Here is a 20,679-nt window from a genome sequence, read left to right on the forward strand (position 1 = left end):
AGTGATCTTTACAGCATTGCAGCAACATGCAGGCTCGGACTGGCCCACAGGGGAGCAGGGGAATCCCTTTGGTAGGCCCCCAAACAGGAGGTGGGCCTCCCTGTCTGGCAGCTCCAGGATGACATATAATCATCCAACACTGCTGCACATGCCTTTCACCTGGTGACTTACTGCCTCTCATTATCATCATCATCAGCAGCAGCAGCTTTACAGCACTGGAGCAGCTTTATCAATCTGCCACAGACAAAACACAGTCTGATTCGCCTATAGCAACCAATCACAGCTCACCTTTCATATGTTAACAAGCTCTTATAAAATTAAAGCTGAGCTGTGATTGGTTGCTATGGGCAAGTTAGACTGTCTAAGTTGCGCATTGCAACCAATCACAGTTCAGCTTTTATTTTACCAGAGTAATTTCAGAAACGAAAGCTGGGCTGTGATTGGTTGCTATGGGCAACATTAAACCATGTTCTTAGTGTGGCCTAACCATAAGCTGTTTGCTTGGTCACAAGTGTGTTTAGTGACCTCTGCAGTATTGCCAGTAAGCACATTGCCAGCCATTAATGGGTTAATGCTTCAGATGTGTTTGCCTGCAGTAACCATGGCAATCGTGCACTGTGATGACAAGCGCTTATGTCATAAAGAAGGTTCCATAAAGCAATGCACCGCACCCTGATCAGTGCCATCTTGGATGCGCCAGAGGACCTTGAGCTTGGCAACTTTACTGCCCTTTATACCCTTGATGTAATTTGGAGGTTCTAGCAAGGGAAAAGGGGTGGTCTGCTTTAGACTACCCCTTCATCAAGTCTCCATCTTTTTGAGGAGTGGACCTGGATCTGTGAAGGAGAAGAGATACAGCCGCCTAGCTAATAAGGTGACAGATATTGCAGCCAAATCTCTCTTTCATCCAGTTTATATCCACATCCAGTATGGTATTACCCTCTAAGCCCAGGGGAGGGGAAATTCTCCGGCCATGGCTCCCTTGAGGTTTCCCCCACAGGGGTTTTTTCCTCGCCTGAGTGCTGGAGGGTGACTCTTCATGAGTCGGGGGTCTGCCATTTTCAGTGTCATGTAATTTTAAATAAAATTGGGACCCTTTGACACCTGATTACTATGTGTTGTGTCTTTATTTTGCGTTCTTTGGTGTAACTTATTATGCTTAGGAGTTGGGGATCCATCCAGATCTATCACCTGCACAATGAGCGTAAGTAGGATGGAGCAGTGGATAGTAGAACTCCTGCATGTATGTGCGTATCCCTGGACTAAAGGGGCACACAAATCTTGAAGAAAAAAACATACATCGCAAGGTTTATACCTATATCTGCACTTGTCAAAAGGTTTTTTCAAGTGACAGGGTCACACCAATCATAGCATACTATAGCAACATGGACACCTCCATAAATATACATCATATATATGTTGCAGGGAAATGATAAAATCAGGGATTTGATAAAATCTCTAAGCATTTGATATACGTATCGTGTGTGTGTGTGTGTGTGTGTACTATGTATGCATATAGGTAATGTGCATTTCTTTATAACTGTGTATGATGTGTTTATATATTGTGCATATTTGTATGTAATATGTATGTACACATTATGTTCGCTAATTTGTAACTCCCCCTCCCATACCTAAACCTGCTGGGGACTCAGCGTCCAACTGTCAATTAAGCAGGGAGAAGCCTCTTTGACTCTTTCTACCTTAGAATAAAAGCATTTTCTATGCTATGGAAGCACAGACAAATATATGTAAGGTACCATGTGTCTTCTTGATGTAACAGCATCTAACAGTGTCAGCAGTTTGGAACATGAATTACAGCTGACAAAATCCCTAAAGGATAAGTCTTGTAAAACATACAAATGACAGGCATAAATTAGGGTGTTTGAAGATAATAAAGAAAGTATACTTACCAGTCCCTGTGCCCCCATAGCGCTGCTCTCGGGTCTCTCTCACAGCTGCCAGAAGTCATTTCTGCCCGGGTTCGGTGTACATCTCAGCCCTGGCTCCTCCAGCTGCAATGTCACCGAGCGGCAATTGAGCCGAATCAGCCGAATATGTGGCATTGCAGCTGGAGGGGCTGAAGGAGGCCTGCGTCTGTCGGATATCGTTAAGGAAGCACTATGAGGGCACGGGGACAGGTAAGTATACTTTCGTTATTATGTTCCCGCACCCCCCTTGCTGCCTCAGATTTGTTAGTTTCATGACACTTCTACTTTCAAGAAAATTAAGTGGCACACTATGCTGTTTGCATAGAGTGACTGAAAAGTTACTAGCAGTGAGCTAGTATCGCTGGTCACATCCACAGCTCTGTGCAAAGTCACTATAGTAATGTGAAAGGTTTAACACTGGTTATATCTGGTATATGTAGGGTGGGCCACTAGGATTAAATTCCCTGGTGGGCCCAAGGTACCTCAGTCCGACACTGGCAACATGTGACACCAGTAGATAGAGGATACAATAGTAGCTCCCTGTGGAATGACCTTTTCAAAAGTCACAGAGCACGCTCAGTAATGTTTTACATTTATCTCAAGGGGACTGTCTATTGCCATCTATGTCCATGAGGCTTGCTGTAAAGCATGTCACTAAATACTGTTAAAAACAGCTCAGGAAAGACAATTATCATGCAGAAAAAATCGTCATATCGTTCGAATTTAAACAATAATAATAATCCTTTGGTGTGTAATCAGGCAACGATCGAAAAATTGTTTGTGTGTCGTTGATCGCATCTTTTAAGCTGACCATAAAATCATTGTTAATTTTTCACAGAATGCATATATATCCATTGTTCTTTTGCTGGCATCAGGAGTAAACAATCTTAGTAACTAACATTTGTTGTTCTGCGTGTTATGGTAAACGATTTTAGGTTGTTTATTGTTAATGGTTTATCGTTAACCCCTAAAAATCGCTTCATCTAATAGGACCTTAAGCTGAAGAGACATGACTACAGCTTTCTTATGTGTCCTACTCCCATAGCTACGTTATTGCACTGCTGCATGTCATAGGAAGTTGATCGGTTTTGTTTGCTCTTCTAGAAAGGTCTGTCACCTGTGATAAAACAGTCAGATGGACTAAACAGGATGTTGGGTAAATAAGTAGCCCAGGGCTGTTATGTTCTAGTGATATGAACCAGTAATTTCAATATACTGTATGTACAGTTGGGAAAATCTAACACTGAATAAACAAAGTGTGTACTCTCTTAGGACTTTTACAATGCTGTACTGTAACACAAATTTGAGTTATATGCAAAACAAAGCCAGTGGAGCCTCATTTAAGAGTCTCAAAACACAGGACTAGCCAGATATTCCTCCGGAAGGACCAAGCCAAAGGGAGGCTACACCAGGGAAACTACCAAAAATACCATATTAAGTGGCCCTATAAGTCAGTGTAATGACAAGGGAAAAACCAAGGCCAGGTATCCATCCACAGACAGCTGTTTCAGGGTATTGCTCCTCATCAGTGTGGAGCAGGACTTTTGCCATAATTTTTATTTAGAGATGTATAACATGTCTCTATAAAGTCTACAGAGCTCCTAAACGAGCAACTTGCGGCTGCATTGACTCCATTGTAAAGTATGCAAATTCAAACAGGGAGAGCTAATAGTAATGCACATACACAAAGTTTGCCTTTTCAATAAATTGGAAAATTCGCTATCTTTAATGTAGTGCCCTGTGAAGCACGGTGACTACTGATGCACATTCGCAGTGTATCTGCTGTCACAGGTCCACGGTCGTGGACTGCACTGCGGAGGTGTGAATGTAGCCTTACAGCTTCTGATAGACAAACAGACATAACATGAGGTAATTGGATGGGTCCCTGTGGCAGATTTTTAGGGTCTACTTTTAAGGCCCTATTCCACGGAACGATTATCGGCTGTTACGTAATCGGCTGATGGATGCATCGTTTGTCTTTCAAACATGTTGAAACAGGGGCGTAACTAGAACTTGCTGGGCCCCCATAGCAAACTTTTGATTGGGGCCCCCCCGCCCCCCAGTGCCGTCCATAGTAGCCAATGCCCCCATACAGTGCCCCCATATAGTAGCCAGTGCCCCCATATAGTATCCAATGCCCCCACATAGAAGCCAATGCCCCCATATAGTGCCCCCATAGTAGCCAATGCCCCATACAGTGCCCCCCATAGTAGCCAATGCCCCATACAGTGCCCCCATAGTAGCCAATGCCCCATACAGTGCCCCCCATAGTAGCCAATGCCCCATACAGTGCCCCCATAGTAGCCAATGCCCCATACAGTGCCCCCATAGTAGCCAATGCCCCATACAGTGCCCCCATAGTAGCCAATGCCCCATACAATGCCCCCATAGTAGCCAATGCCCCATACAGTGCCCCCCATAGTAGCCAATGCCCCATACAGTGTCCCCATAGTAGCCAATGCCCCATACAGTGCCCCCATAGTAGCCAATGCCCCATACAGTGCCCCCATAGTAGCCAATCCCCATATAGTGCCCCACATAGTAGCCAATCCCCCATATAGTGCCCCCATATAGTAGCCAATCCCCCCTGTTACCAGAAAAACAACAAACAGGTTACTCACCTGTCCGCCGGCCCCAGCAGCTCCTCTCCCGACACTCCGGTCTCCCGTCATCCTCCGGGCACAGGCAGCGGGGGACAGAGAGACAGCCACTGCAGAACACTTCCGGGACACAGGCAGCGTCTCTGTATCCCACTGCCTGTGCCCGGAGGATGACGGGAGACCGGAGTGTCGGGAGAGGAGCTGCTGGGGCCGGCGGACAGGTGAGTAGGACAGCGATCCCCTCCGCACGCCCAGCCGGCCCTTCATCGCCGCTTAGCCGATCAGGAGCCCAGGAAAGTGCTGCTCATTGCACTTTTCCGGGCTTCTGATCGGCTCAGCTGAGCAGCGATAGAAGGGGCGGGCGGGGCGGGCGGAGGGGATGGCTCAGGGCCGCTCACTATGCATATGCATAGTGAGCGGCAATACAGGGGGCGGGGGCATACTTTAACGCGGGGGCCCGGGCCCCCTAAGCCCCCGGACCCCATAGCGACGGCGTACCCTGCCCCCATGGTAGCTACGCCAGTATGTTGAAAGACAAATGACCAGGATAGCAGTGATCAAAGGACATCAGCCATCAAAATTACTGGCTTCACCAGTGTGCTACATGTTTGGGAGCCATTCCCAGACTCTTGAAGGTACCACATTCTGTACAAGTAATTATATACAAGTTTACATACCAATGGACCACACATGCTGAAAGGAGGAGCATACAGTCACCTAGAGATCAACATACATTGTGAGAAATGAACCATATAGATCAGATACTCATAGTTACAGAGTTAGTATGGCTGAAAAAGACACATGTCCATCAAGTTCAACCAATGATGGGGTGGGTAATCTTCAGTTACAGGTGATCTATACAATCAAGGAAAAGGCTGCTCAGCAAGGAGCAGAAGCCTTTACGTCACAACTACTATAAAAAAGGCAGGTTACACATGAATGTCATCTGGTCCTTCAGTCTCTATGCTGAATTTTGCAGAACGTGCAGGACAGGAACTCTGCAGGGACATAATAAAGCTTGCAAACAATTGGAACTTCCAGGTGGACAATGACACAATGTATACTCCCTAAGTTGTGGCAAAATGGCTTAAAGGGGTACTCCAGCGTGGGGGCACTTTTGCACTGGGACCAGGGACAAGGTGGCCGAGGAAAAAGACATCCACTCACCTCTCCGGTTCCAGCGGCGGGTCCTGCATCGCGGCGCTCCCTGGCCTGATTCCCGGTCGCTTCCGGGTGTCTGACGCGGGCCCGAGACGTGACGTCTCAGGTCTGCTCAGCCAGTCAGTGAAGGAGGCGGTCCCAGCGCAAAAGTGTCCCCACGCTGGTGTACCCCTTTAAGGACAACAAAGTGGTTAAGGAGTGGCCATTAAAAACCCTTGACCTCAATTCCTTAGAAAATGTATGGGCAGAACTGAAAAGCTTGTTCAAGCAAGAAGGCCTACAAGCCTTCTTATACCAGATCTGTCAGGAATAATGGGTGGAATCTATTAATAATACACCTTGTGTATACCAGAGAAACGGTGTAGATTTTTTGCGCAAACCAAGTGGTATCTATTATCTATCTATCCGCCATGCTTCCGCCATCTCATGTAAAAGCAGCACCAACAGCAGAAAACAGCCTTGAAAACAGCACAGTGGCCATGTTTAATTGCGTCAGCATCGCCATGACAACCACAGGTGCTGTATGCAGTGCAGTTACTGAGCTGTTGTAGGACGTGTGCAGGTTGTGTTACTGCAGTGTAGCGGACTGTATGTGTCCCACGTCTACAAAACGTGGTGGTATGTGCCGATTACAGGCCCGGTCTGAGGCATATCGTATCTACAGCTACCTGTACATGGCATCTCTAAGATTTTATTGACAGTTCTTATGCTGCGTTTACACGTAACGATTATCGTGCAAATTTGAACGAATAATCGTACGTGTAAACGCATCGACCGATCAAACGACGAGCGAGAAATCGTTCATTTCGATCTTTGAACATGTTCTCAAATCGTCCTTCATCGTTCGCAAAAAATTCGCAGATCGTTTTGTGTGAACAGTCGTTCGCCGATTTAACCAATGTGTGAGTTAGGCTTAAGCGATCGCAAAACAAATTTTCCGTACGATATATCGTTCCGTCTAAACGCTGATCGTTATGATAAAAAAAACGTTACTCCAACATTGTTAATCGTACGATCGGGCCAATTATCGTTTCGTGTAAACGCAGCATTAGTGTTCTAACCATAGGCTGCTTGCTTGGTCACATAAGCAGTAAAGCATTACTAGTTATTAAAGGGTTAATGCTTTGGATCACTCTGGGCACCTGTAGTAACCATGGCAACCGTGAGCTGTGAAGACAATTGCTTATGCAATAAAGAAGATTCCATAAAAGAAAGGCATGCTGCCTGGATCAGTGCCATCTTGGATGACCCAGAGGACCTTGAGCTTGACTACTTTACTCTCTCCTACCCTTGATGTAATTTGGAGGTTCTAGCAGGAAAAAGGTGTAGTCTACTTTAGACTACCCCTTCAACCGAGTCTCCACCTTCTTGAGAGATGGACCTGGATCTGTAAGGGAGAAGAGATACTTCCACCTAGCCATTAATAAGGGGACAGGTATGGCAGCCAGATCTCTCTCACATCCCATGTACAGTAGTATATTTATACTCTATTTTGTTGCTATTGTCTTTAAATCAGATTAAATGTACAAATTCTTAAACTGTTAAATAGGTATTACCCTCTAATCCCAGGGGAGGGGCATCTCTCCAGCCATGGCTCCTTCGAGGTTTCTTCCACATGGGGTTTTTCCTTGTCTGGAGGATGACTCTTCGTGAGTCAGGGTCTGAAGTTTTTTCAGTGTCACATGATTTTAAATAAAATTGTGACTATTTGACACCTGATTACAATGTGTGGTGTTTTTATTTGAATTCTTTTGTTTTATTTGAATTCTTTCATTTATTTTGCTTGGGAGTTGGGGGTCCATCACATATTGCAGATTCATAACATGCAACAGTGCAGATGAAAACATACATAGAACAACACAATGTAAATATAATAAAGAGAATAACCAAAACATGTTGGTTGCGAACTACTTGCTGGCATCAGTATATGCAGGTTAAATATCCACTTACTTAAAGTGACAGATATTACAGCACACTATAGCAGCATAGTATATCCAGATATTACAGTACACTATAGCAGCACAGTGTATCCAGATATTACTGCACACTATAGCAGCACAGTATACCCAGATATTACGGCACACTATAGCAGCACATTATTTACAGATATTACAGTACATTATAGCAGCACATTATATCCAGGTATTACAGCACACTATAACGGCACAGTAGCTCTATATATTACAGTACACTATAGCAGCACATTATATCCAGCTATTACAGCACACTATAGCGGCACAGTAGCTCTATATATTACAGTACACTGTAGCGGCACATTATATCCAGATATTACAGTACACTATAGCAGCTCAGTATGTCTATATATTACAGCACTCTCTAGCAGTACAGTGTATCCAGATATTACAGCACACTATAGCGGCACAGTAGCTCTGTATATTACAGCACACTATAGCGGCACAGTAACTCTGTATATTACAGTACACTATAGCAGCACAGTAGCTCTGTATATTACAGTACACTATAGCAGCACCTTATATCCAGCTATTACAACACACTATAGTGGCACAGTAGCTCTATATATTACAGTACACTATAGCAGCACATTATATCCAGCTATTACAGTACACTATAGCAGCTCAGTATATCTATATATTACAGCACACTCTAGCAGCACAGAGTATCCAGCTTTTACAGCACACTATAGCGGCACAGTAGCTCTATACAGTATATTACAGTACACTGTAGCGGCACATTATATCCTACTATTACAGCACACTATAGCGGCACAGTAGCTCTATATATTACAGCACACTATAGCGGCACAGTAGCTCTATATATTACAGGACACTATAGTGGCACAGTAGCGGCACATTATATCCAGATATTACAGTACACTATAGCAGCTCAGTATATCTATATAGTACAGCACTCTCTAGCAGCACAGTGTATCTAGCTCAGCACACTATAGCAGAATACATATCAATAGACTATAACAGTATATAGTGTGCAGCCCTCCAGGGCTAGGCAATGCATGGGAGCTCCCAGTCTTACTATAAGCCTGTGCTATCTGCTATTTCAGGCAGCAGTCCCCTCCCTCTTATGTAAATCTACATGACATTGCTGGCTGGAGAGGGAGGGCTGGGGGTGGGTGTCAGCTCCTTGGAGCATCGCTGCTTGTAGGAGTATTATTAGTAATCACTCAGCTGGCTGTATGTACATGTGCAACATGATCCCGGCTGCTGTGTGTGTGTGCTGCCCCTGCCTGCCTGTCATCCACTGACAGCAGCCACTCAGCTATCTACTATGGGAGGACAGGTCACCAGGAGCACACTGTATGGTAAGGGGGGCTTCATGTCGCCATTGTCACTGCCTGTGTGGGATGTGTATGGGAATAGGTGGAGTAGTAGCATCATTGTGCTGTAGAGTTGGTGCAGGATACATTGTTGCCTTTTGTTATTATCCCCTTTGTAGTAGGCTGTAATGTTCTGTGGATTTCCCTTTCTGTGCTGTGTGTGTGTCCTGGATTGCTGCATTTCCCCATTGAAGAGCTTTAAATAATTGATTATTCCCAGGAGTCACCCATGTGAGAGGATAGGGAATCTATTGCATCTGCTTTACATTGCTGGATGAACATTTTGTTATTAGGGATTTTCCTTTAATCATCCTGCAACCCCTTTAATAGCATAATAAGCCAATAAATATTCATTGTATATTATTACAATCATTTGTGCAATGGTTTTATTTTATAATAATTCTATTATTGTCCCATTCTGCAGAATCATTACATTTATAGGTAAATGTCAGTCGGAAAGGTGATGTGCACTATACTCCATAGCAGCCATAGACTAGAAGGTATGCTGAGGTCAGGCATTGGCTTCTTGCACTGGCTTCACCTTGTTCTATGGTACTTCATGTGCTTTTTAGGACTATAAAAGCCAATGATACAATGTTATTAATGATACTGTACATATTTATAAGTAAAGAGTTATATATATCCTTTATGTCCGATATGCAGCTTCTGCTTTCTGCTCAAAGCACAATATACACTGAATATAGTCAGATTTCTGAATGTTACTTTAATATTGTACAGATGTGGACGAGCTGTGTTTGTCACTGTGCCCTGGGCTGTCATGTTACTGAATGGTGATGACTATGAGATGTTATAATATTGCAGTAGGTTTACCTGCTGGTTATATAAAACTGCAGATGAACAGTGAAGGTGGTGATAACTGATACTGGCACACCTGGCCTGGCATCATTGGTGTACCCCAACCTGTGGCTCTCCTCCGGCTGTTGTAGTAAAACTACTCCCATCATAACACTGCTGTACATGGTGCAGACGGTACCTTGTTGGAACATATACTTTTTAATGCATTCATAATCATGCCCCTCAAGTTGTGCCACCTTACCAACTCCTCTCCTCCCTATGTAGCTGCAAGCTGTGTTCTGTTTATGTGTATTCTGCTTTAGCCTGAAGTCCTTTTCAACAATGAATTATGTTGATTTTATGGAAATTTTAAGAAACGGCGCACTAATCTAATTTCTGGGAGTCAGTCAGAGTCAATTTATTATGTTTTTACATGGCCTGTACTAACATAACATGATGCAATAAGCTACAAGAGCTGAGTCCATTTTCACTTTAAATCCGAGATTAGGATTTTATATAGACTTGTCTATTTTATATCTGTGTAAACGCTCTAGAAATGGACAGGCTGGCTAAATGCCTCCTTGTTCTTCTTCATCTTGTTGTTGTTTTATAGGTCATTTTTGGAAGAGTTATGACAGTCGTGGCCACTATCATTCTCTATTTTACTGCGTGATTTAGTGTTATGTGGTCGCAGGTATCAATGGTGCACGATAAGCAAGTTTAAAAATATATATAAAAAAAATAAAAATTTTATATATATATATATATATATATATATATATATAATAAAACTATATGGAAGAAACATTCCAATAAAAAAAAAAAAAACTTTCATTCAAATTGAATTGCTCAATGTTGTTCAAGTAATAAGTCACACATAGACAAACAATGGCAAAATCGGACAGTCACTGGTTGCTGCATCTGAGCATGTGCAGCAATCTTCTCTCGTAGTCCAGTTTCACACACGTGTACTATTACATGCATTTTTGTGCCTAACTTCAGGACACACATCCTGGCCTGACCACATTTCTGATGACCTGAATTGACATCTGTCATGAGGCTTGCAGTCAGGACAGGTACGGACGCAAAAATGCACATGTAATAAGATCATGTGAAACCGGCTTTGACACTATGGCCTCTGACTGCCACATTTACATGTGTAATTGTAGGTTCATCTAACATGTGTCTAATATGATTAGACAATGAAACCCATGGGTGTAGGTGGTGTACAGGTGGACTTGACCCAAGGTTTTTAGGGGGCCCCTCAGCCACACTGTAAGGCACCATTGTTATAAACAGCACATGATAGGTGGTAGGACATTGTTCCAAATTTTGCAATGGGGCTCAGAAGTTTCTGCAATTATGCAATATAGTTCTATGGTTGAAAATGTTAAAATATCAAGGCAGACCAGATCATGAATAAGGGTTCATTCAGGTTTTTGCCATTCGTGCCATATATATTTCAGCAAATTGTCAAAACATGACAACATATAAGCACACCTTATGACACAGGCCACATTTTAATTGTGAATGTAAGCACATAGTACATCATATGGCTATGTTCACACATGGTATTTACAAAAAAAAAGGGGTCAGTGGAGCCTTACGAGTCACAAAACACAGGAATAGCCAGATATCCCTCCTGGAAAGGTAACCTGTTGCTAAGGGGTGCCTCCCAGTGGGAAGATCACCAAACCACCCTTATATGGAGCCCTTAACTCCCACTCGGTTGCAAGTATTGGGACACAAATAGGGAAATACCAGGGTGGCCCCTTTTGCGTCAAAGTCTAGCTCTGTTGCAAGTATTGCGATATGACAAGTGTTTACCAAAGCCAGGCATCCATCCACAGACAGCTGTTTCAGGGTATTTGCCCCTCGTCAGTGTGGAGCAGGATTTTGGCTAATGGGGACAGTGAATGGTAGACCAGCAAAACACTGAGCTCAGGGAGATCAGCAAAAAAAAAAAAATCCACACATAGTATTTCCGTCAGTCTTTTGGTCAGTATTATTTCAATCAAAATCAGGAGTGAAACTGACAGGGCAAAATATAATGGAAATGTTTGCACATTTATGTGTTTTCAACCCACTGCTGGGGTTGAAAAAATAGTGACCAAAAGACTCATGGAAATACTATGTGTGAACATAGCCTATACCTGTATTTGGGAAATTACGTGAATATAGTCACTTGTATCTGACACAGACAGAAAAATCATAACGTGAACCCAGCATAACTATTATGTAAGTGTTTCGTGTGTATCAGTGAATTGGTTCAGGTATATTAGCAATTGATGACCCTGTTTATGGATTTTACTAACAATGACTGTGGGGTTGTCTGGTGTTTTTTTTTTTTTTACCGCCTACAGGTGGGGACCACGATAAAAAAAAAATAAACTATACTCACATCTCAATTTGCTGTTTCCCCAGTTCCGCCACCTCTCCATTGTTCTCCACTATGATGATGTTGCATAGATGCACTTACATGTGATGCTGCAGCCAGTCACTGACCTTAGCAGTCTCTCCCCTCCTGTACTGCAGTAACCGGTGACCGGCTGCATCATCACATCCACAATATACAACACATCATTATAGCCAATCTGAAGGCAGATACCAGAAGAGCCGCAAATTTAGGAATTCATTTTGGAGGTTTTTATTTGTTCACCCCGGGCCTAGTCTGTAGAAATATTTTTTAACTATATAATAAATAGGTGCATGCTCCACCTTCTGCCTGGAGGACCATATGACTGGGAGAATTCAATGTTCTCAGGATGTAAGACAATACATTACACATACTTGTTATGCAGTTTCAGTTTGTACTTTAAGAATTCTATTCTTATGTATCATGGCTTAAGCAAACCATCTTCCTCCCAGCGCTACAATGTATGATGTTTCACATATGTACATACATGCCTGGATATACCAGTCAGATCTGGGAAAGGTTTCCCTAGGCCGAGAGCGCAGCCATCACATGCATATCTCATGTGGGAAGCAAAGAGAGAGAGGGAGAGGACCCTGTGTATGGACGTGCGGAGATTAATGATTAAAATGTGCAAATCTCCTCAGGGGGCTTTGTGCTAGCTGGAATATAGAGACAGCATTAATTTAGATTGGTAGCAGGGCAGCAAAGCAGTGTTCAATATCACCAGATTGCTTTAACCCTGTCACTAAGTTTAGCCTTGAAATGGTTAATCTGATAGATGAAGAGGCAGCATTCATAATAAGTGTGTTATGTAATAGTGTAGTTGTAAAGCTGCCTCCCGTTTTGCATTGCCGACATCCAATAAAGAGTCTTTTGTGTGATAAGTGATGAAATCTAATAGTTCCCATTATCTGTAATAAAATTGTCTTTGTCCTAAGTCGCTGATGAAGTTGTGTTTCAATGAAGACTTGTTCCATAGGTAGCAGAACGACAACAACTCCCTGGCCCATAGAAGAATAACTGGTCCCAGACAATACAAGGATTTGAACTTTTGCCTGAGGTTTTTTCACAGTACTTGAGCTGCTGCCATGTATACTGCTAGTAGCCGAAGGCTTGGGTTCATTGTGATTGGGTGTTTTCAGCTTACTAGAATGGTTGCTTGGCTGTCTTGAGAGCTTCCCATGGTGATCCATGTTGCAAGCTGGAAAACTTTTTCAAAAGTCCATTACGTTCAACCAATAAACCAAGTGTGTTCATTCATAGATAGTCAAAAACACTGATGAGGCAAATGCCAAATACCAGGGAGAAAAATTAATTTCCAACTTGAAGTATGGCATTCGGCATAAATCCCTGAATCAGTGTCTTTTCTCTAGAAATGTCGAATCTAAACATGTAATGCTATAACTTGCGAACAATGGCCTTCTGGGGAGGTGGTCCTTTAAAAATATACTTAAAGCGAATATATCATCAGTACATTCGATTTAAGTTTTGCACGTGGATAGAACAACGCTGGCATGGAGAAGCCCGGTTCCCACATACGGCACTGTTTTTTTCCCAGGGACCAGCCGGGGGGAGAAGCACTGTAGGTGGGCTGGCCCAGCCTGCCCCCAGTAAGGGGAAACCCCCGCCCCTCTATGACGTGGCTCAATTAGAATTAATAGAGCTGCATCATAGAGGGGCGGGGGTTTCCTCCCACTAGGGGCGGGCCAGCCTACCTCCATGCCCGGGAATAGAACGGTGTTGTACGTGGGAATTGGGAAGCAGTTAAAAAAAAGACTGCAGCACCGGCTTCCCGCGCTGGCGCCTTTCTTTCCACATGCAAAACTTAAAGTGAATGTACTAATGGTACATTTGCTTTAAAAGATGTAATAAATAATATTGAAAATTAAAGAGAGACAGGGGAAAATCTGGTCTGTATCTAAAAATGGTCTCCTCAAAACGGAGTACTTTTGTAATGGCTGCATAGTACTATAGGTCGCACAACCCATATTACAAGGAGAGATGTGCGGCTAGTGCCAATAAGTTTTTGACCTGTTGAAAGACCACAATTAGCCAACAAGCAGACGTTTGCTTGCTCTGTGTCTCACTGGGCGATATCTGTCTGATTTGGCAGATAATAGCTCCGCGTTATAGGGCCCTAAATGTGTTTCAATTACGCTTTAACTGCTTGCATGAATTTGGAGACACAGGTGGTACATTTTCCTTATGTGTCTTATTAAACATATCCAAAGCTTCCATGGACTCAGAGAAAGCAGATCACACCGGTACCTGATTTGTAGATACGCAGTTACAACCGGTTGCATGTTTACTGTATACAAACATGATGGAAAAATCTGTGCTTGTTACATCAATAACGGCTCTTGGCTTTCCTATAGGTGTGGTTTTGCTGGGTTTAGTGTTTGTGTGGCGCTATGCTTATTTACTGTAAGCAGACCTGGGAAATTTTGAAGAAGATAGATGTTCTATTAAAAAGTGCAGTAGTAGCTTCAGGTGGCTAGGTGAGGCCTCTATCAGAATATATTGTATACAATATAATTTCTCTAATGCATGGAAAATAATAAAAGAAAGTTAGTTTGATTACAGACACTAATGTGTTCCCATGGTTACAGACTACAAACAAGCCATATGTAGTCTGATCCTACATTCATACTTCTTTCCATTTGTTCCTTGGATATCAAAGTAGTAAGTGAAAAGTACAGGAGAGGTAGATATGTTTGTCTGTCGCTGAAGGATACATGAAGGTCTTAGTTGGTCAGTCACTCAATGATCACCTAGCGCAGTTCTAATGAAGTAATAAGATCTACTGACAGCGAAGGCAACAATTTGGCACCAATGCGAGACTGGGGATCATCTTTCTACAAGCTGCTTTTAATCTGATTGAACGTCAGTTTTTATTCTGTTGAAGTCCTGCCGCACATATATTGTACAAATTGTTTTGTTACAACAGAGACGCCTCATTCATTATGAATCCTTATAAGAGAGAGTGCTAAATTGACACTTAACATTTTGTAAGTGGGCCATTTTATTATTTACATAATGCAGGAAGACAGGCGTTGTAACACAATACACTATATGCTGCTTCTGTATAACACTATACACTATATGCTGCTTCTGTATAACACAACACACTATATGCTGCTTCTGTATAACAATACACTATATGCTGCTTCTGTATAACACAACACACTATATGCTGCTTTTGTATAACATTATACACTATATGCTGCTTCTGTATAACACAACACACTATATGCTGCTTCTGTATAACAATACACTATATGCTGCTTCTGTATAACACAACACACTATATGCTGCTTCTGTATAACACAACACACTATATGCTGCTTCTGTATAACACAACACACTATATGCTGCTTCTGTATAACAATACACTATATGCTGCTTCTGTATAACACAGCACACTATATGCTGCTTCTGTATAACACAGCACACTATATGCTGCTTCTGTATAACGCAATGCATTATATGCTGCTTCTGTATAACACAACACACAATATGCTGCTTCTGTATAACAATACACTATATGCTGCTTCTGTATAACACAACACACTATATACTGCTTCTGTATAACACAACACACTATATGCTGCTTCTGTATAACACAACACACTATATGCTGCTTCTGTATAACACAGCACACTATATGCTGCTTCTGTATAACACAACACACTATATGCTGCTTCTGTATAACAATACACTATATGCTGCTTCTGTATAACACAATGCACTATATGCTGCTTCTGTATAACAATACACTATATGCTGCTTCTGTATAACACAGCACACTATATGCTGCTTCTGTATAACACAGCACACTATATGCTGCTTCTGTATAACACAACACACTATATGCTGCTTCTGTATAACACAATGCACTATATGCTGCTTCTGTATAACACAATGCACTATATGCTGCTTCTGTATAACACAACACACTATATGCTGCTTCTGTATAACAATACACTATATGCTGCTTCTGTATAACACAACACACTATATGCTGCTTCTGTATAACACAATGCACTATATGCTGCTTCTGTATAACACTATATGCTGCTTCTGTATAACACTATACACTATATGCTGCTTCTGTATAACACAATACACTATATGCTGCTTCTGCTCTTCATTTAAGAAGTTAGAAGCAATGATCCCCTCTCCCCATTCTCCGCAGCTGCAAGACAAGGGCTTTAAGTCGAGCAGATCCTGAACATGTGTCCTGCCGCTCCATTCAATGTCTGTGATACCAACAAAATTAGTCAAGCACCATCACCAAGAGAGTTTCATGGCCTATGTCATATTTTGTGACTTTTGTGCCATTCTAGGACCCGTTCTCTTTATTTTCCTATGATAGTGTACTAGTGTCTCTTTCTTTTGACTTTTATGCAAAGAAATTGTTGACTCTCATTAATGCTGTCATATGTATCATCCAAATGTATTATGCAACAGATCCCGCCACATATTACGTGCATGCAGCTGTTTTCGTAGTGCAGGGTGACATGCTGACTAAACGTGACCCATGTACTATGAAGTCATTGATAGAATTGCTAACAAATATTCTGAATAATTTTTTACACTTTACTCACTGGCTGTTTAATCAGGTCCCAAAACAGTCAACAGGTCCCATTGTGCGAGGGCTTTTGCTATGGCATAGTACAGGATAGAGCATATCATCCTGTGTAATTGGGCCAGCCATAAGTCATGGAATAAGAAAGCACTCATTCATCTCTTGACTTCTTCATCTGTTGGCTGCTTCATTCTGACCTCTTTCTTAAATGATGACAGCAAAAGGGCTGCTAGATCGTTCATGTGACCCTCCCTGCTTATAAAAGGCTCAGTTAACAAATGCTGATCTACAAGATCAGCACTGTTTTATATTGTCCATGTATAAGGGCCCTATGTTTCTATAACACTCTACCAGTCATAGAAATTCTCTTAAATTCTCAGATGTTTAGTTGACATACAATGACTGGAGATTCCCTTGGCTTGGTTGTTCCTTCCCGGAGGAAGGACTGGCTAGCTTACTGATGTCGAGACACGTAATGGTGTTTCCGCATTCAACCATCATTCACTTGAATGCACTTACAAGGCTTTGCTACCTCTAGCCTAAATCCTACTCCACACTGATGAGGGGCAAATACCCCAAAACAGCTGTCTGTGGATGGCCTGTGGAAGATGGTTTCCTTGACTGGAGATCCCCCTATGGCTTAATTGTTCCTTCCCAGAGAAACATTTGGCTAGCTCACTGACGTTGAGAAACACGTGATGGTGTCTCCGCAGTATTTTTGCATAGTGGAGATACAATGGCATATCATCACAATTAACACGGGCCCAACTGCAGTTTCCCCACCAGTCATAACAACAAAATGTGTTGCTAACATGGGACCATAACACTTTATCTCCGATCAGAACTGCTGAGCCTTATTTAAGAGATCACAAGTTCAGCCTATTATAGTCAATGTCTGAATATTTATTCAGGCAGCAGTGGTTTATCTTCATTGGACATTCATTTTAAGAAAGTTGCTTTACAAATGTACCTGTAGCAAGATTTTTCTTTACTTGCTGGCATATATTTGCCTATGATATATGTATCATTTGTCCTTATAGGTAAGGGACCTTATAGAACCATGCCCAATATGAGCACAAGTTTAGCAGATGGGTGCTTTATGAGCCATTTAAGGTGGCCTTACACGGCTCAGTGATTGTCCAGCCAGCCCTGCGTGAATAGTTTTTTTTCTCCATACAATAGTAATTGGCCCTTTAAATGTATACTAGACCTTGTATTTTAGAAAAGGTTATGCAAGACAAAATAATAATAATAAATATGTTGTAGCGCCAATATGACATCATGTAGGAAAATACCAAGGGAGACAATTAAGGAAAAACTTAGAACATGAGGATTAGGCAATAACAAGTATTCTCATAGTAAAAATTAACAAAAAATTGTGTCACATTCCAACTTTCCCAGCAGACAAGCAGTCATTGCTGCAGGCAGATTGTGTACCTACACGTGGACATGGTATATCAAGGGAACGTGCACTGACATCCAATGCAGCCGCTCACGGAGTAATCACAATACACCACGACAGCTGCCTCTCTATTAATGAATATGGTAGAACTGCTCGCCCTGTACAGGAAATTGTCATCTGGGCTTAGAAGAACACTTGGGTCTGATACATGAAGTGAATGCAATCTATTCAACATATTGAAGTGCGGTTCACCTTCTGTGACATGCCTGGCTATCATATGGAGGCTGACTGTTCCCATCAGCTCATTAATGTGACAATGATGCATTGTTATCCGTATAGCCATTCTCTGCCTATGCAGTTCTTTTAATAATAGTAACCTAGCCATAGACTTATAGATTTTCTCCCAGTCATATGAAACCTACAGCCACTCATCTAACGAAATACAGCAAAATCCTGCCAATCATCATGGTATTGATCAGTGATTTAGGTTTATTGTACAGCCGGAATGATCAATTCTGATTCTAATTTTAGGCTGCTGAAATCAATGTCTCCATATAAGAATCTGCGTCTGTGCTGGTGATGAAACCTTCTTTCCTCTTGACGTAGAGGATGCCCCTTTGTCTTGGTTACAGGCCTAGGTGTAAAAAGATTACTAAAAAGATCTCAGTACTGTCCATTCATATATTAGTAGTACATTAGTACATTGCCCCAAGCTTGATAACCTTTCTTGGTACTAGTGATGAGCGAACATGTGTCATATGTTCGTACGAACGTGGCGCTAATGGTTTGTGTTTGCCGATCACAATTTGTTTGATGACCGGAATGGTTATAAAGATTTGAACTAGACATTAAAGACACATTTGAACTAGCGAACGTAGGCAACTGCGTAATTTACACTTTGCGCCTGATAATCTGTATGCATATGCGAAGACCAAAACATATACGCTTTTACTGTATGATCGTTATTTGTTCATAAATGTTCAGCGAACACGAACCGATCACAATCATTTTTTTATATTCGTGTTCGGGATCTGAACATCAGGATGTTCACTTATCACTTCTTGGTACTGTAGCCAACCCATCCCTTAATGACCTTTGTCGCCCTCCCCTGCACCCGCTCCAGTTCAGCTGTGTCCTTCTTATATACCAGTGCCCAAAACTGTACACAGTATTCCATATGTGGTCTGACCAGTTATTTATAAAGAGGCAAAACTATAAGGGTGCGTTCACACGTACAGGATCTACAGCAGATTTGATGGCGCAGATTTGAAGTTGCAGATTCAAGGCAAATCTAATCTGGAAAATGAAATCTGCTGCAGATCCTGTATGTGTGAACGCACCCTTAGGGGAGATTTATCAAACATGGTGTAAAGTCAAACCGGCTCAGTTGACCCTAGCAACCAGATTCCACTTCTCATTCACAGACTCTTTGGAAAATGAAAGGTGGAGTCTGATTGGTTGCTAGGGGCAACTGAGCCAGTTTCACTTTACACCATGTTTGATAAATCTCCCCTAGGTTCTCATCTTTAGCATCTATGCCTCTTTTGATGCATCCCAATATTTTATTAGCCTTGGCTGCTGCCTGGCACTGATCAATAAAGTTGAGTTTACTGTCCACCAATACCCCCAGGTCCTTTTCGGAAGTAGTTTTACCCAGTGTTTTATTATTTAGCACATAACTGTGCTTATTATTTCTACGGCCCAAATGCATTACCTTACATTTATCCACATTAAACTTCATTTGCCATTTATCTGCCCAGGCCTCCAGCGATCAGCTGATCACTGGCCCTTTTAAACAGGTCGATTATTGACAATGTGCCCTCCAGCTTACCAAATCGGCCCATGTAAAAGGACCCCAAGTCTATTATGGCCGTGTTCCTGTGTTATCATATCATAACCAGGGCAGTGCGCCCAATAAAAAATCCCAGCAAAGATCTTCAAAATGGTGACAAACAGATACACACAGTACAAGCTTTTATGCTAACTTGCACTACCCCTTTAACTCGAGTAGTACTTTTTTTTTTTTTAGACAGCCTGTCCGTGTTTTGTTCATTCCTTCACATTAATTTTCTCCTGGACCTGAAGGTAAATCCGGGTTGAACTGGAACTACCTGCAATGCAGAGGCTTCAGCAGATGGTTCTTATGTAATCTGCAAACTATAAGCATCAGTCACTGTAGTAGGATTTTATAGTACAGGTAATGTTGTTGTTGGAGATTATAGTCATAGTATTGTCATGCATTCATTGTCTATTATATGCATATGCATATCTGGAATGTCGTCATACATGCATGGTTATAGGCACAGTATATGCTGTCAAGGTTTAGCGTAGTACTCAGCATGCTGTGTTCTCATGAATGGTGTCTGGATATAGATGCAGTTTTACAGTTTCCATAGTGACCAGTTATCATTGATAATTATTTGCACTTGGAGTTTCAATGCTTTTTTTTCTTCCTGGAAATAGAACAAAAAAAAAA

At 42.1% G+C, this 20,679-nt stretch overlaps 1 protein-coding gene across 2 annotated transcripts in view; it reads left to right on the forward strand.

Annotated features, from left to right (window-relative positions):
• The window catches only part of NEURL1 (neuralized E3 ubiquitin protein ligase 1), a 190,008-nt gene that overhangs the window by 97,714 nt on the left and 71,615 nt on the right, over window positions 1-20,679 (forward strand). The window contains exon 1 of one of the 2 annotated variants that reach the window (XM_069980236.1): window positions 8,863-8,987. The exons of the other annotated variant lie outside the window; for it this stretch is intronic. Coding sequence (XP_069836337.1) covers window positions 8,954-8,987 — 34 coding nt within the window. The 5' untranslated portion in view covers window positions 8,863-8,953. Of the gene's footprint in view, window positions 1-8,862; window positions 8,988-20,679 lie in introns of those variants that run through there. 2 annotated transcript variants of the gene reach the window in all.

The sequence above is a fragment of the Dendropsophus ebraccatus genome, chromosome 8, assembly GCF_027789765.1.
Source record: "Dendropsophus ebraccatus isolate aDenEbr1 chromosome 8, aDenEbr1.pat, whole genome shotgun sequence".
NCBI lineage: Eukaryota > Metazoa > Chordata > Amphibia > Anura > Hylidae > Dendropsophus > Dendropsophus ebraccatus.